We start from the raw sequence: 24465 nt of genomic DNA on the forward strand, positions 1-24465 counted from the left end.
CGGTGGCCAGTAGGTGAAGCGAGTTTACACAACACAAAATCACATGCATTTGGCTGGTGGCGGGTGCTAATTTCCATCCCTGTTATGCAGTCAGTTAGTGGTTTTAGCTCATTTGCTTTCATATACATTTAATAACTGATTGTTATTAATTGATGTTTGTAGATAATTTTTTTGTTTATTTTATCAGTGGTGAAAAAAATGCAGATGTAGGTTTGCACATTACATTTGTACTCATTTTATTTCTTACTGTATTGTGTAACTAATATTCCATAATATCTTGTATTAGTATTCTCACTTAATATGAATGGAATATCATTCTTTAAATCTGAATTAAATGGCTTATTAAATTTAAGTAACTCCCAGTGCATTGTTCAAATATTCTTTGTTGTAGCAATAAAAAGCAATATTGTCATATGTATCGGACAGCCAACCAATAGTTGTTCCCGTTGAAAGCAGCATGGAAAATGTCTGAGAATAGGGAACGAGACGCTGCATCCCCTAGAGGGAGCTATGGGGATTGCCTTTGGCACTACTGGTGTCTGAAACATAAATCTAAACACAACAATGAACTTGACAGCGCAATAGCCTATGATGTCACAACTGGTGTGGCAGAGAGTATAAAAGAGCACCTGTGAAATGCATCATCTATTTCTTGTCTGAAGGAGACATACACAGCAATGCTTCAAGCATGGCAAAGGGACACAGCGTCTTGTTTCCTTATTATCAGGGAACCATGGTTACATGTGTAACCTGAAATGTTCCCTTTCGAAAGCGAATTTGTCCCCTAGAGGGTGCTAACGGTATGTCAACACATGCTGAAAGGATGAGTGCCTTATTGGCTGAGCTAAGTCAAAGACTCAAAAGAGTCTTCACCCCTGCACCAGTAATGCGATCATAGCTTCTCAAGAACGAAGGCCGCAACAGGAGAGAAGAAGCCTAACTATTTCAGGCCAAGGAGGCTCGGAGTGAGCCTAATACTGAGAGTTAACTGGCCCGCAAAGCTCTGCAGAGTGGAGACTCTTAAATGAGAGGCGACCTATCAAGACTCCACACTAACGTCAGATTTTGCAGATTTCTAGGAGAGGAAGCCTCAGTATGAAAGCCTCTCCAAATCGAGAGAAGAACTAACAACACCCCGCGCTCAGTATCTCTTGTACAGAGGCTCACAAGGAGACTACTACTCACCATTACTCTTTGAGTTTAGCTCTGGGGAGCGGAGGCCTCAACAAGATTATGGTGCTCTTACCATAAACATGGATTTTAAACAAGGCATGAAATGCGTTTCAGCATGACAACACTCTAAAACTAGAGGAGGCCTTACTATGTCCCATGCTCGACATCTTGGAAGGAGGTTCACAGAAAGCCTTCTACTCACAGATGCTGTCTTTAGCAGAGCTATGGCGAGCGGAGGCCTCTATGAAGATAACTCTCTGTAGGGAGAGGAGGCCTGACGATGCTCGCAGTAGATGGCTGAGCTCAAGAAATGGAGGCCTCAGCATTACAACTTTCTAAAATGAGAGCAGGCCTAACTACGCCCCACGCTCTGTGCATTTTGTAAGGAGGTTCACAGAGAGCCTCCTTTTGGAGCTCTGCACTGGTGTCTTGCAAGGTTAAGCAGCACCATCACAGAATTCAGTCCCCCAGACTTTGTTACTGAAGTAAAAATCCTGTTCATTTTCTCTGTAAGAGAATTGATTTTGAACAATAACCTTTAAAAACACACTTGCAGTGCGCTACGAGGTTGTTAATCAATGGTATATTATTTTGTTGAAGCCATCAGCCAGCATTATGTCAAGTTGTTGTTGTTTTTTTGTTTTTTCTTATTAAATAGTGGAATTCCTGGTGAAAACTACATTACCAATGATACTGCATATAAATCTCCAAATCGTACAAAGCACTGTGATCCCATGAAGCACAATAGTGACGCTTGATGTCTGACTTAACCGGACAGACTTGATTGCAGAATTACAGAAAATCGCATTTCTGCATGTACAGAAATGATTAGAAAGCTAACTGGTTATCTTACATGCCTTAGGCCTGACTGATTATTCTATTTTTCTAGCATATCTTAATATAAATGTTAATGTCTACCAATAAAAACATCTCCTCTTCTATGATAACCACTGCTACATATGCATAACTGGATATTTTTCCTGATTAATACAACCAGCTCAAACCAGATGAAAACAGCATTTGTTTTTGATCAGGCATTACAAATGGGACCTTCTTGGAGTCCAACCACAAATGGTTTCTGGGGGGAATGTATCTTTCTGAAAACCAGCAGCATCATATCGGAGCAGTTTTAATCCGCTGCTTTTAGATAAGGGCTGTGTGGAAGTAAGCAGGCACACAGGTTATTACACACTCTCTCAGTCTCTCTGTACACTGTGTTCTCAGCGCTACATTCACACTGCATTCTCTCATACATTCCAGTTGAACCTAGAGGTGTGACCTCGAGTTGAGATATTAATAAATAGTTATTTGTTCTTAGTTATAAAAAGGTTGCATGCTTGGTAATGTGTATGTTTGTGCTCATTAGAAAAGGGTACGTTTATTAGCAAACACAAGCTAGAGCACTTTCAAACAGCCGTACTTAGTTTGAATTCTCAGTGTGAATCTGAAAGCCAGGGTATGTCTTTCAGCGTGCTTTGCTTGTAGCATATTGGAATTTAGATATTAGCTTTTTGGGCTGGCAGTCTTACTTGCATTCATGTTCCACTGTGAAGAAGCTTCAGTCAGCTACAGGACTGGAAGCTACACCGGGAGAGTTTTGATTAGGACAGACAGCGGGAGACACACTGTTATATGTCCTGTTGCTTCGGCCACTTAATTGTTCACGCTTTCTTCTGTCACTTAACTGTGTTCACTTTAATCCTGTACATATCGATATTTTTTAAACATTTTTGCCCATAACTGCATCTGCTTGGACAAGGGTTAAGCTGCCTTTTCACTATCTCCAATAAATGACAAACCGGAGGTCATTAATTACCTGTGGAGATATGCAAAGGCAGAGTTTTCCGATCTGATTTGAGGATTGGATGCCACCACCAGAGATCATTAGTGGTCATTCACAATGATGAGTAAGTGAAGGTTAATATTTAATTCTTCTTCTGTGTTTTCTTTGGTCATCGGTTGTACATTTTTGTTCATGTTAGTCCCTGTATCCTTGGTTTCTATTTATGCCCTTGTTTGTTGCCTTGGTTGTCCTAGTTTTTTTGTCATATGTTGTCAAATTTACCTGTTGTTCACACCTTGTCTAATTTGGTTCTTTGACAGAATTTTCTGGCTTTCCATGTTTTGGTCCATGTCAAAACACGGGGAAGTAGCAGAAGAAACATGCAATCACGTATTTAAGCAGATTCATATGTAAAATAATGTATAAAACAGCATATAAACTGCCTAACTTTACAGAATGAATTGTAGATCTAGGACATGGTATATCGTGTAAACTTTGGATGTGTTGATGGAAGCGATCTATACCATATATGTTTTGATCATTGTTCTGAATCTGATCCAGATGTAGTCTTTAACAAAAAATGCAGTTTTTCTCAGCTTTTTTGTTCAAAATGTTGCTTTTTCCATGAAACACATTCAAGTGTTGATAAAAAAGATTGCATGAAGCTAGAATAAAACAGGTTTTTTGGGTGCCATTAAACTTTTGTGAAAACGATAAAAAATGCTGGTGGTGGCATATAACTGAAACTATTAAAACAGGAATTTGGGGCATATATCAAACCGACTAGCATTTATTACCCAAAATGTGCATACACCCTTGCATACAACATGAGTCATCATTACTTTTTGTATTTTTCTTTATTTTTCTTTTTTTCAAGAGAATGACTACTAGTTTAGTAAAAATGCATTTATGTGCATATGAATGTGTATACTCATATAGAGACAGTCTCTATGTAAACATGGACTAAAATCCACAAAACTTCATTTTTGATTCCCTGGGGTCAAGCACACACTGATCACAGTGTTACTCTCACTTGAAAGCCCCCACACATTATGGGACGATAAACAGATTTATCAAGCTGACCCATGAAATTAGGTGCCAGCCCTTTAATTACTGAAAACTCACTGCAGTTTAAGATAGTGAGGGCCAGAGGCAGATGTAATGTATGCGGCTGTGTGCATGGTATACCACACACTGAACACACACCGCTCTTCCCTGCCTCCACATTACTGGGCCCGTAATTAGTTTACAGTGCTGATTGACTGTCATTCTCTCTGCTGTGAGTAAACAAAAACAATGTTGACCTTTACTACAGTAAGAATGCAGTCGAGTGACTAGAAAGCAGTCATTCAAGAAGTGATTACATTAGATACTGAAAAGCTGTTTTGAATTGAACAGTCCACACAAAAATATTAATTCCAACCAGTGCAGACTACAGTCTGTTTGACAGTGATGATTTAATAGGGCCTGATCTTTATCATTGTTATTTACTTAGAGGATATTTGAGATTACACAATTACATACAGTAAATGGCATTGAGATCACATTTACTCAATGCCACAATGGTACATTCATTTTCCTAGTTTATTAAATGCTTCTTTTAATTTATGTGGATATTTAAAGCCTCTTCTTTCAGTACAGGGACTGGTGCATTATTCACTATGGCCTTTGCCATTGTTTGCAACCTTTGTTGATGTAATACTCGAGATGTCAGTATCTCAAAATATCCTTTTGTTGACGTATGAAAATAATAACTCCAACTGTGTGAGAATCTACTGTGAATGTGAGAGAAGCTTGGAATAGCTGAGCTGATGGTGTCGAGGCACACACCAGTGTTTATGTGTACTGAGACATTACCTACACGGAGATAACAGTTGTCATGCTTTCACTGGCTGCACACACACTCCAGGGAATTGCAGAATTCTAGAGGAGATAAACAAGAATGAGAAAAGGGACAAACGGGAGGGAGAAAGTGGTATCAAATGCCCTTTTCCAATTTGGCGAGATGTGAGAGGTTTAAATTAGCATGTTCTGTAGACTTTAAGGTCTTTAAAAGAAAACAGTTTGTAGGGATACATCATTAGGTTTATCTATATGTGACGCAATACCACCATATCTTAAGAGCTACATGCTTAATTCTCTTTAACAAACTCCATACTCATTCAAAAATGATCAAGAGCAACTGACAGTACTCACAGTAATTCTCATTTCTTTTTTTCTTCCTCACTCAGAGAGGTGGCCCATATCGACCAGTTCCTGCAGGAAACAGCTGCACGTGAAGCCAATGCTAAAGTGCGTCTTCAGCAGTTCATCGAGGAGCTGTTGGACCGGGCTGACCGTGCTGAGAAACAGCTCCAGATCATCAGCAGCTGTGCCACCACCCCCAACGGCAGCCTGGGACACTGCAGTCTCCAGGGATCCAAACACAATGGACAACAGGTACAATGACTGAGCGAAAACGATGAAGGAGAACAAAAGATTTTGGAGTGATGTACTAAGAGGAATCAGAGATTACACGTCTTTGTTGTCAGTTATGCAGTTTTGTGTAAAAAAAAAAAAAAAAAAAAAAAAATCTATTCATCAGAGATTCCTGAAAGAATGCATCACAGTTTCCTTATAAATATTTATATATATTAATATAAAGCAACAATGACAATAATAAATGTTTCTTCATTATATTAGAATCATTTCTGAAGGGAATGGCTGCTTCGGCATTATTTGTATTAGCATTATTTACATGCATTTTTTTACAGTATAAATCTTTTACTTTATTTTCAATCAAATAAATGCTGCTGCAGATGGAGCGGCATTTAATACACAGAGTCATAGATTACTGACAAGCAACGCAATTCATAATCGAAGACAAATTATCTGTGATTATAAACGCAATATTGATGGAGATTTACTACTAATCAAAGAACCGGCTTTACTGATGAGATGTGCATGATAATGGCATGCGATTTATCATGCAGCTCTAGAAAAATTCAGTGTGTGCATGTATATGTGCACGGTTACTCACACTGCCTTTTCTAGGCTTCTTTTGACAGTGAATGGCACATTCAGGCAGCACCCTAACACCTCACACTCTGACATCATTGGGGGGTGGATCCCTTAATCACCATGGAAACAGCAATCTAGATTTATCATTTACTCATATAGTGTACTGCATACAGCACTGGTGACTCAGTTTGAGTTCACACACAGCCTGTGTTCCCAAATGCCAGCCGCAGCCTTCCAGTCTCCTACTATCTGGAAAGGAAGTACACTCAGTGATGTCAGAAGAAGGGCAGAGTGTTTCAGAAGCATGCACGCTGTGATTCAGGACATTTGGCCTAATTACAGCACAGACAGGCAGTGTGCAGGAAAGTCAGCAAAAAAAAAGAAAAAGATGGAGGTGCAGAGTTAATTGTTGTCACCTCAAGCATTTCCCACAATTCCAGCCAGTCTGTCATGCTGTCCACCACTAGTGAGATCAATGGTGCTGCTTTTCTGTCTTCAGGCACTAAGCCCAGTGTCTGTTTGTGAATGTGTGAGTGCCCTGTCAGCGTTATGGCACCTTGCTTGGCCCATTTTTTTTCTTGGGTGTATCACCTAACCAGCTAGAGCAGTGATTTAAAGGCACAGTTTTTTATCATATCAGAAAAAAACGTATTTCATAAAAACAACAAAAAGTCCCATATTTCCCTGCATTTTGGCATCTCATGTTTTTGTATTCTATCTATTCTTTTTGTAGTCTATCTGTTTTCTTTTTATTTATGTACTGTGTTTAAGCTAACTGAGACTTGTAGCACTTGCATATACTGTAATTGCGCTCTTGTTGTTTTTGATTGCTTCCATTGTAAGTCCCTTTGGATAAAAGCATCTGCTTAATGACTAAATGTAAATGTGAATAAAATGTACATAGATTAGGATTATTATAGTTAACTAAAACAAAACCAACTCAAATAAAACCAATCCATTTTGTTACTTGAAATACAATAAAGATTAATTAAAGGTATTTCATTTCAACAATTCTCAATTTTCTTTTTTTTAAAATACTAACATAATTACAACTAAATAAACTAAAACAACGACAACTATATAAACATAAAAATAGATAAAATCAATTTCAATATTAACTAAAATTATTATAGGATATCAATGATACAAAAATAGCACTGGTGCAGATTTGCTGAAAAGAAATAAACTCAATTATACACAATATTTAAAAACACAGAAAATATAAAATATGCATTATCCTTTGATAAGGCTTTGAGCAGATTTGTTAAACTGGCACAATTGATCAAATGAGCTCAAATGTCAGGAGACAGTCAATTTGGTGGAAACAAATCAATTATTTGGCCTGGTAGAGTCTTTCGGCAAGACACATTACCACAGGTTGCACCAAGGGGATTGTCCGTGTAATAAGTGTACGGTTAGCTAATTTACATAAAAGCAGCTAAATGACAAATGAGTTATTTGTAAGATGAGTAATCAGTGATGCGAAGCAACCTGCTGTCTCGTTGGCTGTGCTGTTATTTTGGACTCAGGGAGTTTTGAAACATTACTGTCAGTGTTGATCCAGACATAACCTACTTGTCATGAAGCATGAATAGTGGCGCTTAAACATACAGTCGTGATTTCATCAATGTTCTGACGAAAATGTGACATGTTACTGCAAGTGCTGTATGGACCCTTTTCAAGACACATTGTAAAGGTCTACAGTATTTTGTATTTTGATATATATACATTTATAACACCATACTTTGTATTATATTACCTTTGTGTCAAATTACAAAAAACTAGTTAACGCTAATGCGAGAGTGTTTGCTGTTATCAGTCTCTCTTGATTTTTAGCCTTTTTTTTGAAAGTCATGAAAACTCATTTTCTTTTGCTATTTGAGCAAATGGGAATATATTTATGGCAGTCTCCCATTCATTATTAAGTAGAAGTTTACCCAACTATGACAACTGCTGCTGCTGAGAAACACGAAAATGTGAATAGGGTCCATTTCTGTAGTCTGGATCATGTGTGAACATCTCAGACTGGTCCTAGTTTTCTACTTTACCTGTTTATCTGCTTTGATTCTGTTTGCCTGCTAATGTTGAGCTGCAGTTTCTCAGTTGTGTTCAGTGAAATGTCATCTTTCTCACTCTGTCTCTCACTCTCTCACACACACACAGCTTGATTTCTCTCTCTTTCTCTCATAGAGAAATTCCAGTATCTCTGGGGCATCGAGGGGCATGTACCAAGTGTCCGATCGACGTTCCTCCCCAAGCACTGCGTAAGTCTCATCATAGCTGAATTCTGCATTCTGAATTCTTTAACATCGTTTAAATGAATTGTTTTGTTCCTGACTGAATTAACCTGCTTGAACAAATTGGTTGAATGACTGATTCAGTGACTCACTAATAAAGATACCAGAATATCTCTTTTATAGCATGCTGAAAGTGTAGTTTTTCTTCAGACTTTGAAGTATTAAAGTTGTCATAAAATTTAGCCCTCAGAATTATGCAGTTTTATCTCAAGTATGGCAGAGTCATGGAGTCAGCGTGGATGTGTCTAGGAAATAATCGCTAGATTGTTGCATTTGCCTCGGGGTTAAACCAGTCTGTAATCTCTCAGCCATGCAGAAGATATGCGGAAAGAGTCCTGTTGCACACAGACACACACACACACACGTAAATTGCTGTGTGTTGCAAAGCTAAAGTGCCTAAAAGCACAAGGCCAAAAACAACCATTGGCCAAGGCTCTTGAAGGATAGTGCTGAACACTTCTTGTGTGTGTACTGAGAGCATGTGTGTCAGGTCAGGTCAGGTTTTGCCTACATAGTGGAGACCGAATGCCCAAATTTAGTAAAACCTAAATTCTGGACCGAATTGATGATAGAATTCTCTTTAAACTACAGTATCCTTTTAATAAACAAATGCAATAATGTCTTAATGGAAATAAAGATGTGTGTGTGTGTGTGTGAGTGTGTGAGAGAGAAAGAGGCCATTCCGTTTTTTGTTTCATTTTTAGATCTTCTTCTTCTCATGCGATTTCACCTAACATACCATAACCTTTCTGTGGCAGCTCTTTTGACAAGGTTCTGATCTGTGAATGAGACATCACTATCCATCTGTTGTGTGTGTGCATCTACGCATGGGCCATATCAAACCATTTGGTGCACTGATGGGAAGGAAGGAGCAGTGTGGGTTTGCCCGGAGTCTGCTGTCCCTAAGTTGACATCACAGACTCCACAGGTCTTGCTCATGATTCAGACGAGAGAGGCTTGAAATAGCGGACCACATATGAACACTGCTGTTCCTTTATTATGACATAACCACCATCATGTATCAATTATTAATACATGAAATAAAGAAGTGGCATATATAATACTGTTAAAAATATGGGGACAATATGAAATTAACACTTTTATTTGGCAGGAATGCAATAAATTGATCAAAAAAGTAACAGTAAAAACATTTTTAATGTTAAAAAAGGGTTGTTTCAAATAAATACTGTTCTTCTGAACTTTCTATTTATCAAAGAAAACAGCTGTTTTCAACATTGATAATAATAATACATTTCTGAAGGATCTTGTGACACTGAAGTCTTGAGTAATGGCTGTCAAAGGTCCACAGCAGTCCATTTTGCAAAAGAGTTTGTAAATCTGTCTGAGGTACACTTTGGGGAAGCCATTGCTTTCATATTCAGCATCTTTATTTTGTTAGCATCAAATGAAAATTACAAATAGATAGATCTTACATGTAAGTTGTGCTGAAACATTGCGAAATCTCTATAATACCATAACGAAACCAGACTTATCCTCAAAGTTACAAATTTTCTTGCAGATGTCATTATTTTTTTACTGTCAGTTTGCATGAAACTTTTCATATAATTTCTCTTTAGTCATTACGTGTTATGTTTAATATGGCTTTTGATATCTGTGCTATAGCCAGCCATGTATTACACATTACACATGTGAAAGAAGTGATAATGTGTAAAAGCGTAATCTCTAGTGGGTCGTTTGCTCTTCAGGCCACAGTGAAATGAAAGTCTGTCATTGTAGTTGGTTGCCTACAGTGACTAGTGACTGCAGTAGCACAGTACTTCTTTAAATCTCAGTGTTGGCATTTGAACTGTAACATCTGGAGAATTACTAAATGTCTGGCTGGAATCCCCAGTGGAAATTCGGTCCCTGCTAAGCTTTGGAGGAGAACATCCCTTACCCATAACCCCATGCAAATGCCCTAACTGTTGCATGAGTTGATTGGTTTTACTTGTAATGGTTAACGAAATGCCTTGCATAGTGGAAGAGTTCAGAAGCATCTTATCCATTAATACTGAAGCCCGCATGAGATTTTTGAGCCTTGTAGATTTTGGATGCAACTATTTGAGTCTTTGAAAATGAAGTTACATAATTATTGAAGATGCAAAACGGAATAATGCTTTCACATGTCTAAATTTGGTTAGTCCAATTGTTTCACAGCATCCTCAGATCATTTGCTTTAAATAGCTTTTTTATATACTGCAGTCGTATGCTGACTACCAGCTGCTGAATCCACATAAATACTGTATATACATACAGGCTATGTGTTAAATATATATTTAATTTGACAACCACTGTAACCTAGACTTGTTTTTTTTTAAATATATAGAGCTACTGAGTACTTAAAGAGTCAGTACTGACACTAGTGCATAATAAAAAAGTTTATGGCATTTCTAAAAGTTTTGCTTTAGTGTTGTTTAGTGTTCTGAGCTCAGTGGTAAGAAGAATCTTCCGAGGAGAAAACAACTGAAAGCCACTCTTGCATTTGCAATTAAGGAAATTACCCATTACTATTCAGGCTTAAACATAATATTTGCAAGATTAATCTTTGTAAGTTATTAATCTTTCTTCCAACAAAGTGAGCTAGCAGAGTCTCTTTTTTTCTGAATTAGTGGGTGTGTGTGTCTGTGTGTATTATAGGAAGTCTGTCTAGACAGATCTGATCGTATTTCCTGGTAAACTCTGTTCTTTTTACACAAACCCTGTATCCAAAGCAGATGTTTTCAGCTGGTGGTTCTTGATCCAGAAAATGGGTGGCAAGACTATTTTTGTTGGCTCATGGAATGCAAATAAGACAATGCAACTACTCGTATAATTGTGCGTAATTAGGATAGCAAAATAAATAGGGAGTTAGTAGAAGCGAGACTAATCAAGCAAATGCTATGCGAACTTGTTGTGACATACATTATTATTTTAGTATTATATATATTCCATCATAGTATTCATTGGATCTGGGCAGTTATGATGACACATATTGTGGCTACAGTATAAAGTGTCTATTTTTAGAGATTATGCTTTACTGTTTATATCGTGACGTGAAGTTTAAATATATCTTTATTGTGAAATAAGATTTTGGTCAAATTCCCCACTCCTATTTTTATTTTTTAATATTTTCCAGTTAAATTTTAGTTAAATTGTTAGTGTTTTTATGTGCTTTTCACAAGAATTTTGTGAATTATTTGAATTATTAAAAAAAAAATAAACTTAAGGAATTAAGATTATAAATTGAGATACATTTAGTGTTTTGTGTGAATATCTTCTGCATATTTTTGGGCCTACATTTCATGGTAAAATTTATGGATTTTGCAGTATTTTATTTGAGTGATTATTTGCATGGTAAACAATTATGTCAGTAGATGTCCACTAATTCCTTTAATAAATGACTGCAGATAAACCACAGTATTGTCCCGGTGATTTTCTCCATGCTTCCCTATCTGCTCTTCCTAAACAGCGTATCAAGACGAGGGAAGACTGTGTCCCAGGGTTCAGGAGGTTATGACAGTGACAGTGTGGACCTCCATGCTCTGGAGGACTGCCCTGATGCTCAATACTACCACGTCCAGTGCCGGCTAGGAGAAGGAGGTGGAGGGTATGAAAGGGTTGCTTCTCGCAGCTGGGGTCTCCGTAAACAGGCCATCCAGAACTGGCAGCGCCGGCCGTACCGGAATAGCACAGAGGGAGAGGAGGGCGACGTGTCTGACGTAGGATCCCGCACCACCGAGTCCGAGGCCGAGATGTGGGAGCAAGACAGGAGAGAAAGCCAGCACGGGGGGAACCGTGGAGGATACAGGCTAGCTACAGGTGCGTCATTGACTTGCGTGGGTAGAACAGGCGGAGAATTTGTCCTTGGGTTTATTTTGTATTTCTAAATGTTCATGGAAGAACATGGTTCATTTACCAAAGAACACAATTTCAGAGGCATATATGTTAATGCCATTTTTGGCTCGCCAGTCACAATCTGGGGCAGGCAGAAAAGAGCAGGTCTGTAGCAAATGCTGCGCTGGTTTCAAATGTCATTTTGCAAGATGTAAGTTTGTGTGTTATCAGTTTGTTGACCACTTTGTCGTGCCAGAGGCCACAGTACCCACTCTCCAAATAATGATGGTATAGTCGGGTCAGAGGACCAGGACGCCGGCTGAGGAAAATTAGGTCACATGAATTCAACTGCTGTCAGGATCACAGGCCAGAGAGCAGTAGAGAGCGTGTGTCATAAAGCCATGAGCAGTGAGCAGTTTTCCACCTACTGACTCCAGGTCATTGTGGGAAGAGCAAAATGAGTAACCAACAGTCTATTATATGCTCTCATACAAAATCATACCTTATACAGTGTGACTTAAGGCCATGATCTTTACTTGTTTACTAGACTTGTTTCTAGCAGATGTGAAAGTAATTAAAACATAAATGGATTTTTGATTATTATTTTATGTATACATTATTATTGTTATTGTTTATTATTATTTTTGCACATTTTTATTCATAGTTTATTTTTACATATTTGGATTAACAATTTTTTTTAGTACAAGCTTCTTATTTCACAAATTAATTAATTCATAATAAATAATTGTTGGTGAGCATTAATTAAATACGTATTATCATGACCTTTTTTATTCTTTTCTTTTTATTCTTTAGTTAATTAAATCTAAAATTGTGTAAATTATGTAATGAAGGAATTCAAAGCAAACCGTGTATGACTCAAGAAAACCTAGAGTCTGTCGAACTGGAGCTGTGAGATAGAAATGCATGATTTGGAAGATGTTCAGAACCTGTAGGAGGCCGTGAGAAGAGCAAACAGACTGATAGCTGTTCTTTTTATTTGACTGAGGCGCCACCATATGGACACAAATGGTAAAGCAGCCAGTAAAAGGATTAAAAATGAACTCACCCATGTTCAGTGTGGAGTTCAGTGTACTGAAGGTCTTCTCTTTGAGATGCAGCTCTTCTTTTTTGTGTCGTTCTGAAGGGGTATACAAGCCATGTCGCCACGAGAAAAGCCCCTCTAAAATGAACGAGGTGATCAGTCCTGAGGTGCTGAAGATACGTGCCGCTCTCTTCTGCATCTTTACCTACCTGGATATGAAGACACTCCTGCGGGCAGCTGAGGTTTGCCGAGATTGGAAGTTTGTGGCTCGTCACCCGGCAGTGTGGACCAGAGTCCTCCTGGAGAACGCTCGCATCTCCTCAAAGGTTTTAACTCCATCCACACAAACACTTTTACAGTAGTGCTTCTGTTCAGTTTAAGAACTGACTGATTGCAGAATATATTTATCTTTTAATTTCTCCATAGCCTTTTCGGTGAATGAAATCAAATCAGCCTGAAATTGTATTTGTCTGTATTGTTTTGCTCTAACACTACAACATGACAAGTATTTCTATCATATTACCCACAATTACTCTCTTGAACATGTCAAACATTATCACAGTTTAAATGGCAGAACTGCTTCATAAGACTGTAACTCAAAACTAAAAGGGTCATTACTGTTATGCAGTAACTTCTGAGCTGATTGTTATCTAAATAATAATGATAATTAATAATAATATGCTTGTGCTGTATTTTAGTTAAACATTTGAAAATAACTGTAGTTGTCCATTGCTCAAAAAAATTAGAAATAGTAGACAAAAGGGTTTATACTGGTAATAAGTAAACTTCTTAAAATCAAAAAGCAATTTCCGATGTACCAAATGGCACTGCAGGCTAATAAATTCAGGCCTGTCCCCATACAAAAATGTCACATATGACATACTGTGCTGTATACAGTATATCCCTTTATCAAGAGTGGTATTGCCATATACGTTACCTATAAAGAGAAGTACTGTACGTTTTCTGAATAGATGATTTTATGGGGTTTTGTGTGCAGCAACCACAAATGTAAACAAAAAATATTTAATTTATGAATGCAACTTTATACAAAAACCTCTAATGTACTGTATATTACGTTGGCGTATGGGTCATATCTGGTCACCGTAGTCCCCACATATTTAAATGTATTTTAGTTAAACATTTGAAAAGAACTGTAGTTGTCCATTGCTCAAAAAAATTAGAAATAGTAGACACAAGGGTTTATACTGGTAATAAGTTAACTTGTGATATTTTATAAATAATAAGTAATAATATCCCTTCCTAGATTTAGAGGATGATGTCTTTTTTTATTTTATGTTATCATATGTTATTATTATAATATTTATTTTGTAAAAGTAGATAGGATAGAAAGTTATATTAGGGGCACGGGGGAAAAATATGTAATGTCTATTAGTTAATAGACAAATTAATATATAATATAATATATTTACGATGTGTATATATGGTGCGGAGAGCAAAATGTACTGCATTGTACTGCTGACCCGCAAGACATTCAACAGTTCTGAATGAGATGTGAAACGGTGTAGCATTAATTATCTGCTGCCCACGTATCTCGTAAACCTGAAAAAGGCCAAGCTCTCTAACTAACTCTGTCTTTCACTATGTTTGTTTAGTTCTTGTGCACTCTGTCTCAGTGGTGCACACAGACGCATTCCCTCATCCTCCAGAACCTCAAACCCCGGCAGAGGGGCAAAAAAGAGACAAAGGAGGAGTATCTGAAGAGCACACGGTAACGCGGTCTCCCGCTGCACCTGCTGTTTACTGTAACACACTGACCCTGCTGTTTGTGTGGCGACTGCCTTCCCACAGCTCCACGCACCACCTCCTCTTCTCGCCGATGTTTCATTACCTTCTCTGATCCTCTCGTCACGCTTTCACACCACACAGACACACACTCACTCGCTCACACGATCTGACACTTGTGAAGTGCTTGTTCAGAGATCCAGCGTGAGAAGGGCACAGAATGAGCAGCCTGTTAATTGCTCTGCTAAATCACCTCAACCAGAGTGCCAGTTGAAAACCTGATGAAATACTTTTTTTTTTTTGTCTTAAAATCAAAAAGCAATCTCCGATGTACCAAATGGCACTGCAGGCTAATAAATTCAGGCCTGTCCCCATACAAAAATGTCACATATGACATACTGTGCTGTATACAGTATATTCCTTTATCAAGAGTGGTATTGCCATATACGTTACCTATAAAGAGAAGTACTGTACGTTTTCTGAATAGATGATTTTATGGGGTTTTGTGTGCAGCAACCACAAATGTAAACAAAATATATTTAATTTATGAATGCAACTTTATACAAAAACCTCTAATGTACTGTATATTACGTTGGCGTATGGGTCATATCTGGTCACCGTAGTCCCCACATATTTGGTATAAACTGAAATGTTAATAGCTTGTGTTAATAGATTCTCTTTCTTTTGTGTTTAGTGGGTGTCTCGAGGAGGGTCTGGAGGCCTTGTTGAAAGCTTCTGGCAGTAATCTGCTCATTCTGAAGGTGTCTCATTGTCCGAATCTATTGACCGATCGCTCTCTGTGGTTGGCCAGCTGTTATTGCAGGGCACTACAGGCTGTCACATACAGGTTGGTCCACAAGGGAGCACTATTTAGTCTTTTTTTTCATATATTCTTTTATTACATAACTTTGAGGTATATTTGACTCTGATCGGTCAATTGCATCATTGTATAGGAAGATATTTCTGTATTATGACTCCTAAACTGTTTTAATGAGCACTGTCCCCAGGAGATCGATTTACTGCATAACTTAAATGAAAATAATATCAACTCTAATGAATTTAATTATTAATTTACTAAGCATTCATGTAATAAATTGGATAATGTATACTTAAAAGATGAAAAAATACGTTTTTTAAATAACTGACTGGCTGTTAGATATAATTTAGTATTTAATAATATGATAATGGAATACGGTCATAACATTGACTTTTATCTTATAAGATACACAATTTTTTTTTTACAGAGGCCCTAAAAGGATGTAAAATGAGAAACTTATATTTCAGTGGCTTTGTGTTCACTTGCGAAACATTTGGGTTTTTCCAAGCATCTTTGCATTTACTCACAAAACCTTTGAGGTGGGAGGGAAAACTATATTTGTGAATGAATACAAAAGCATTTAAATATAATGACTATTAATGACCAATGTGCTGAGAAACCAATTTGCTAAATTGCTTTAATGAAAATAGTATCGACTCTTAATTGATTTTTCATGTATATTTAGTTATTTATTCAATAAGCGATCATGTAATAAATTGGATCTATACTTTATGGATGCAAACGTAATTTTAGGATCAGGCATCCTTGACTGACTGGCTGTAGACTCATACATTTTTCATTAAAAAAAAATAATAATTCATAAATATATTAGCAGGAAAGCTATTTGTAATTATGTCCAAGGCCAGTACTGGTCAGAGTAGAAATAAACACGTTGATTAATGTTTGATTGCTTAGTTCCCATTGACAGGTCATAACAAGGTTTGCGAAGGCAGAGCGAGAAAGTTTCTCAGATGTTGATCTTGATTATGTCGTAGGAGCGCGACGGACCCTGTTGGACAGGAAGTTATCTGGGCACTGGGAGCTGGTTGCAGAGACATCATCTCACTACAGGTGGCACCTTTACACCCATGGTAAGAGTGAAATACACTTATTACAAGGCAGATTATTGTTAAGGTGGTTCTTAAATATGGTTTGATAGCTTAAATATTATGTCAGTTTAAAAATGCAACATCTGCTTTCTTTTTATTGAGCATTTGTCTTTTTGATATTAGAAAAAAAAAAAATTTTTTAAGTTGAATGTAAATAATTAAAAAAGGCAAATTGTTTTTCTGCAGTCAGCAGCCAGCACGCTTCAGTAACCGGTGCCTGCAGACCATTGGCAGATGCTGGCCACACCTACGAGCGCTGGGTGTGGGCGGAGCCGGCTGTGGCTTACAGGGATTGGCTTCTTTGGGTGAGTGAGAGTAAACTAGTGTTCGCCATTATTTCTTCATATGCTTGTGTGTGTATATATATATATATATATATATATATATATATATATATATATATATATATATATATATATATATATATATACATACATACATACATACACGCATGTAAGAGTATATAAGTAACTGAAGAATTGTTTTCATAATAAGATGAAATGTTTCTTGAGCACTAAATCAGCATTTTACAATGATTTCTGTAGGATCATGTGACACTGAAGACTGGAGGAATGATGTTGAAAATTCAGCTTTGCCATCACAGGAATAAATTACATTTTAAATAGGAAACTGTTTTAAATGTTATTAATATTACTGTATTTACTGTGTTTTTTCCTTTTAAAAATCATTATCTTTGCTTTGGATATTGAGACCCATTCTGTACTGATTTCTCACCAGCATCCCTAAAAATGAAAAAAAATATTGTTTGTTTAATTATTAAACTAGCTGTTCTCAGATAAGCATTGCAAGGCAACATAACTCATTACTTATGTAGCATAGAGAGTAATTTATTCTTCCCATTGCGACTGGGACAAAGAGACACCGGAAATGACACTTTTAACATGCTGCTGTGAGGAAGACGAGCCATTTTCTACTCTGCTCGAGTACCTTCCTCATTTTGATATAATGATTTTTGACCTTTCTGAATCCCAAAACTGTGGTTAACTCTTTAGAAAAACATCTGAGCCGTACATAGACCACTTTAGAAAATTAATCAGGAAGATAAACAGAAGTGTTTTTGAATTAGTTTTTCTCAAACCTTTCAGCTACTTTCTTCCACTTCACTTCCAGTTACTGTCCTCAGTAACTCGCCACATCTGTGTATTAGTTGAGCAGTTCTCTTCCTGTGCTCTCCTAAAAATAATGTGTTGTAGTATGTAGTATGCATGTAGTATGAACTACTTTCACAATGTTTTCATAGTGCTTTTTGTTGTTTTGGAGCCTTTTTTTCAAATTAATTTTTAATGAAGCATTCCTTTTAACATTGTCTCTATTGCAGCTGGCTACCACTGTGCCAATAGACTTTCTTTAACGCCTTCTATCTCCACAAAGACTGTAATCACCCTGTTTGTGTGTATATATCTTCAGCGAGGAACTGCATGAGGCTGCAGGTGCTAGAGTTGGACCACGTCAGTGAGATCAATCAGGAAGTGTCTGCTGAGATGTGCCGAGAGGGACTGAAGGGTCTGGAGATGCTGGTGCTCACCTCCACTCCTGTTACTCCCAAAGCCCTGCTTCACTTTAATAGTGAGTCCACACAAACTGATTCAGATTCCTATTCATTATTATTGCTTGCTATTTGAAAAGTAACAGTGAACCGTAATTCTGTTTGTGCATCTCAACGAAGTATCAACCAGTGGAAGCCTGGTGATGGAAATGTTCAGATTAAATATTGGATTTAGTTATTTCTTTGAAATACGCCCGCACTTCCGGTAAAATGACTCTCTGCCCTCACTCTCTTACTCATTCCCAGCTCCACTCTTTTCACAGGTGTGTGTCGTAACCTGAAATCCATAGTAGTCCAGATCGGTATAGAAGATTACTTTGAAGACCCTAACAGTCCCGAGGCCAGAAAACTCTTTGATGAAATGGTGAACAAGCTGCAGGTATTGAATCATCGCTAAAGATAGGTTTTTAAGATATCTGAGGCCATCAAAAAATTGACCCATCCATATCCGTTTCTTCACTTTCATACTAAAATTACCAGCAAAAGCTGTTGTGTAGTAATTTAATCTTAGGCCATGGGGTTTCCTGTGTTTGAGACGGCGTTAAAGATGAGTAAGTGGAAGCAGAAGAACCTCTCTATGAGTCAAATGCAAGTGATTCATCTCATCCATTTGCTTTCTGTGAGGACACAGGAAGCTGCCTCTTCTCTGCTCTGACTCTAGATACGCTGGGAGAGGAAGTGGAAGTGGGGTTACACCCACCCATGTGAAAACTCAAACTAAAGTGACTTGCAGGATGTCTTACACAAGCTGTGCTGAAATGGGCTGCTGTAGATGACAGAGCGCATTGCTCATCAGATATCATTTTCAGAAGAGGCTCAAAAATATGTTGTGCTTGTTCAGTAACTGCCCACGGTTTATTTCCACCATCAACGTGGAAGCAAATTTGTAGTGTCCAGATATAGATCATTTATAGATCATCACAGATGTGATTTGGTTCCTCGGTGTGGTCCTGCGGATGAAAGATCTTTCATTTTCTAAATAAAAAGCAAAATGAAAATACTTTTTAATCACACCACAGGATCGGTTGAACCGTCAAAACACAAGCGGAGATTATGATTATCCAGAAATATTTTAAAGTATCAAATTATGCAACTATAATGCTCTATTGCCAGACATTTTTTTTTAGTCCAGAGATACGCACAAATAAATAAATAAATGAAATTTATCATACAACTCAATTACAATAGTCAATAGAATAAAAATAAATAGTTTTTAGTATTATTTACATGCCTTTATATTATTATGACCCCTGTATGGTTTATATATTATATAATACATACTTTATATTATTATGACCCTCATATTATTTTGTTAATATTTTATATCAATCTTTATTTTTGTATTTTCTGTCTTTATTTTAATTTTACTCTCTGAGATTAGGATTTTTTTAAGTTTTTAAAAATATACATTTTTATTTCAGTTTTAGTTTTATTAATTTTAGAAAAAACAAACAAAAAAACACTTAAATAGAAATCGAATTAACTAACCACTATAAAAGTTCAAATAACTACCCAATAAAAAAGTTAAGCTTAGCATTTAATGTTTATATTTTTTCCAGCATTATTTTAATTCAATATCAATAACAACACATTTGCTGTTTTTTAATGTTAGTTGTGCTTCACTGGAGCAAAGAAATTATGTACCTGAAATGGCCTGCCAAATCAGACCTGACTGTTGTACTTGTTCAAAAACTGATTTTTTTTTTCGCCTTTTAACAACATGTACTCAACATAACACTGTACATACAATATACATACTGTATTTCCAGAAATATAACACCTGCTCATTCATATCCTTTCTGTCGTCTCCTTTTAGGCACTCAAAAAAAGACCTGGTTTCTCCAAAATCCTCCATGTGAAGGCTGATGGCTTGTGCTAGCTCTGCTGTGTTGTGGCCAGAGCCACATAAAGGTTCACCGATTATTTCAACCTGATCGAGTCATTCCCTCCTTAAATAAACGAGGAAGAATCATACACTTCCGCTTCAGTCAGACGCAACCAAATAGAGGAGTATGTAAAGATAACACGTAACAAACTCTACAAGAAGGGATAATTACTCGGCATGGCTGCCGTTCCATCAGTCATCCAGTTACAGACTCTGGATTTTTCTCCTACTTGCCAAACGCACTAAACTTTTTATAAGATCTCAGAGAACATGCCCTCTCTCTTCAGAGCACTGATGTGCAGGAGGGAACGGCCTCACAGTCGAGATTGACCTGAATCATAAAATCAATGTGAAATCCTAACAGCACAAATTTTTAAATCCACAAGGGTAAGTTAGTAATGTGGGAGTGTGTGTTTGTGTGATCAGCTCGATTGCTTCCCCGATGTCCAGCAAAGAGGCGCATTCGTTCATTAGTTGTCACCTAAGAGCTTTACTCTTCGAACTGGATGCGTCAGCCAGCCATATTACCAGGACAAGTATCAACATAACAAAATCACCAGCTTCAGACGTGGCTTACAGAGAGGGAAGCCATGTCTCCATAGAAATTACTATTACTTGCAGCTATCTTGTGTGTACGAAAGCTGTTCGTGTTCCAGTCCTTTAGCCGTATTCCCATGACCAGGGTTTGTTTCTCATCATTGGATCTCTTGTTCCAGACAGATTAGCAATGCCTTCTCCATGATGTGCCATCCATAGCTCAGACCTTTTGTTTTCAAGGTTGAATTTTGGTCATTCCCAATGTGCCATTAGTCTTAAAGGTATTAAGTCATGCCCTACAAGGTGTGCACTTATCTAAAAGGAATTTAAGAGGGAATAGTGAGGGATAGAGACAAGCTCATGGTTCTGTCAATCCAATGCACACCAACTGTTTCGCCTCAGATGTCAACGTCTCCATCTCTTCCATCAGTTGCTGTTCAAACTTCTATAAAACTCGGGCTAGTGCCACTCACTACATCAGTTCTCCATCTGCTCTGTTGATTTCAGATGGTATTTTCCATGTTCCAAAGGTAGACACCACTGAATAAACACCTTGTACAATCAAATAGAAGGGATGAGTATAAATATATAGAGTTTTTATATTAGGTTCTTATCAGAACTTCACTTCTGAAATGCGTGTGTTAAGATTTTGGCTTTGGTTCCTTGTATAGAACTTTACTTGCTGGAACTGGGAAATAAGTTAACAATAGCCATATCAGGCCATGTTAGACTACAAAATGATTCTGCACAGCCGAGATTGAATTCAATATTTATAGCCTCATTTAGTCAAGGCCAGCATTGTGAAAATAACTTTTCCGTTTGTTTTCAAAAGGAAAAAGGTTATTTATGGTGTATTGCCGGGGCATTTTTGAGTAGATCGTATGATATGTCAGGTTTTGCTTTCAGTTGGAATATTACTCCATTATTAGAATCAAGTTTACACTAAAACAATGAATGTTAAAGCACTTCAATGTGTTTTAGCTGAAAGTCAGTCATACAAAGAAACTACAATATACCATTCTCATCAAGTTTCTTTAAAATAATAATAATAAAATAAAACATACTAATGCAATAATACTGATGCAAGTACTGGTCCCGACTGCTCTCGGTGCTGTACCACTTACCCATCAGGCATTGCTGCTCCCCTTGGCCAGTCTCTGAGCTGAAATCACACAGTCCAAACGCTCTACTCCAAGTGCTTTAGTCAAGGCGAGCACTTCTATGGTGCAACATTCTACTTCCTGTCTTAAAACACAATATGGGGCTTGAATTAAGACGAGAGGAGTGTTCACAAAATCTGCCTGAGTTTATTTTAGGATGGCTGTTCAAAATGAGACAATGTGGACCAGAATGGAAACTGCAAAACCATCTTCAAGAAAGAAAAACTGCAGAAGTGGGATAGGGTAACCTACTCTACCCACAACGCCACACAGTGACGCTTCGAGTGTGTTGGCACTCGTCTGCCGAAAAACTGTATGTATATGTTGTTTCTATAGGAAGGAATTACAAATGGTGTAAATATTTCAAATGTAACCTAAGGAAAGAGATAACCTGCAGCGTTTCAAGGATGTCCACCCACAAATGGTTTCCGGTGTGGTGGCCACACTGACCAGATGACTTTCAGAGTTCAAAGATATTGAATTTGCAGTATGCTGTGTATTATAGATGCTTTATATTGAATGTGTATCAGAGTCCTATAGAGATGGATATAATTTAAAAACAGAGTGCAATTTATTTCAACTATTTATTTCTATAAAAAGATGTCTATGATGATGGCATGTTTGTGCTAAAGCATTATATATACATATATATATATATATATATCATGTTGCCTTTTCAAGTGTTCTGCTGTAGATGTTATTAGATTATTAGATCTGAGTGCTCTGGATTATTGCTTGCTGCCTTTCATTTTTAGACTGAGCAACCGTTGCACCATTATGATGAAAAAAATGAACTGCTAATGTTTAGTATTAAGCTGGTGATGTTCTATTTTTCTTTTTTAATGTCGAGTCTTTTTAAAGAATCTGACATATGTAATGCACTTTTTTTATCAGAGCACTTCCACTGCTCTGTGACGGTTGGTTTCATATAATTAATGTGCAATTCCTCTTTTCCTAAGCTTTGCACCAGAAGACTATCAGCTTTCCGTTCATCATGTGATCAGTCCGTTCAATAGTTTTAGTGACTTTTTAGGAAACCCTCTCAGTGTTCTTTTTAATGCATAGCATTAACCTGCAATATAACAATAAATAGCAACATTAATATTTTTTTATTTGCTTTAAGCAAGTGGTGAATGTGATGACATGCTGGGTGATAGTGTGTGGACTGAGCACTTTGAATATGAAATTTTATTTGACTAAAAATAGCGTAAAACGATTCTGAACTATACCAACCCAAACTTGCATCTGGATGGATTTCGATAAACAGACAGATTTTGAGATCGATTGAAACGTGTCTCCATGTCTACAGAATGCCACTTTAACAGAAGACCTGCAGCACTCAGAAAGATAAATATACTTCTGTTTTTTTTTTTTTTTTTTTTTTTTTTGTAAGCATAACCATTGTTTCTGTACCACTAACCAGAACTTCTTGAATCGATCAGTTATAGTGGTGTTTGTTATTGTTAGGTGCCAGATGTTGTGACTATTCATGTGTAGCTGTAATTGTAACCATCAAATCAATGACCTCGTCATTGGCAAGTAAGTCGAAAAGACAAACAGATGATTTATTAATAGTGGAATATTATCAGCTTTTTGTTCTGTTATGTTTAGTGGACTCGACATGGTGTAAGATAAAACATAATTTACAATCTTAACAGCCATATTCAAACTCCCATAGCCTTGGAATGATAATAACCACGTATAGTACATCCTAATGCCTTTCATTTATCTGTTTTATTTTTTTTCTGCTAGTCTGTCCATTAATATGGCATTCAGTCCTTGATGTCACGATATTGAGATTTTACATTTCCGATGTTCAGCTTTGTGCTGTGCTGTTCTTTAGCCATGATACTTCTTGGCTTGTCATTAGTCTACCTCTCGGCTCTCGTTTGAATGATTGTATTTTATGCCATCTGTCTGAACTGCTTTCATGCATAACTTCAAACTTCTTCTGGCAACTTAAGTTGAATTGTGCTGCTTTTTTTATACCAACAGATTGCATTGACGTTATTTAATGAATGCACATTCTCTGCCGTTGCACAAGAAGGCAATTCATCACCCGAAGTTAGTTAATATTTATTGGAAAATGTTCATGATTAAACTCTTTTCTTGCTTGTGGGAACAAACTGCAGACCTTTTTTTCCCTGTATTTTTCTGGCCTGCTTATTAACATTCCTTATTGTCTGTTCGATGGGTTATCCCAGTTTGCGAAAAGTTGAATATAAAAGTGTGATGGAATTGTTTACATTCCAGAATCTCATGCCATTTTGTTCCAGGCATATTCTATGAGTTATAATAAAAATCTGATACATTCACTTATATTGTCTAAAGAGATTTTTGTACTCCATGCAGTCTTTAGATTAAGTATTTCATACTGATTGGGAATGAAGAAAATACCCTTGAAGCACAAATTGTATTTTTATTTGTATTTTATTTGAATCTATTTATTTGCACCAAATTGTTATGATTTAAACATTTCATAAAGTCTATTCGAAGACAGACATGGGGGGAAAAAGCAGTTAAAGTTGAAAAATGGGGT

The 24465-nt window shown here is 37.1% G+C and overlaps 1 protein-coding gene across 1 annotated transcript in view; it reads left to right on the forward strand.

The window, feature by feature from the left end:
- Nucleotides 1–24245, forward strand: part of LOC128019120 (F-box only protein 41-like) — a 38586-nt gene extending 14341 nt beyond the window's left edge. Inside the window, exons 3-13 of the mRNA XM_052605173.1 lie at nt 5188–5395; nt 8147–8220; nt 11702–12051; nt 13211–13434; nt 14722–14837; nt 15546–15698; nt 16664–16759; nt 16964–17082; nt 18206–18364; nt 18608–18723; nt 20161–24245. Of these exons, the coding sequence (XP_052461133.1) occupies nt 5188–5395; nt 8147–8220; nt 11702–12051; nt 13211–13434; nt 14722–14837; nt 15546–15698; nt 16664–16759; nt 16964–17082; nt 18206–18364; nt 18608–18723; nt 20161–20223 (1678 nt within the window). The 3' untranslated portion in view covers nt 20224–24245. The remainder of the gene's footprint in view (nt 1–5187; nt 5396–8146; nt 8221–11701; nt 12052–13210; nt 13435–14721; nt 14838–15545; nt 15699–16663; nt 16760–16963; nt 17083–18205; nt 18365–18607; nt 18724–20160) is intronic.
- The last annotated feature ends 220 nt before the right edge of the window (nt 24246–24465 follow it).

The sequence above is a fragment of the Carassius gibelio genome, chromosome A1 (genome assembly GCF_023724105.1).
Source record: "Carassius gibelio isolate Cgi1373 ecotype wild population from Czech Republic chromosome A1, carGib1.2-hapl.c, whole genome shotgun sequence".
Taxonomy (NCBI): domain Eukaryota; kingdom Metazoa; phylum Chordata; class Actinopteri; order Cypriniformes; family Cyprinidae; genus Carassius; species Carassius gibelio.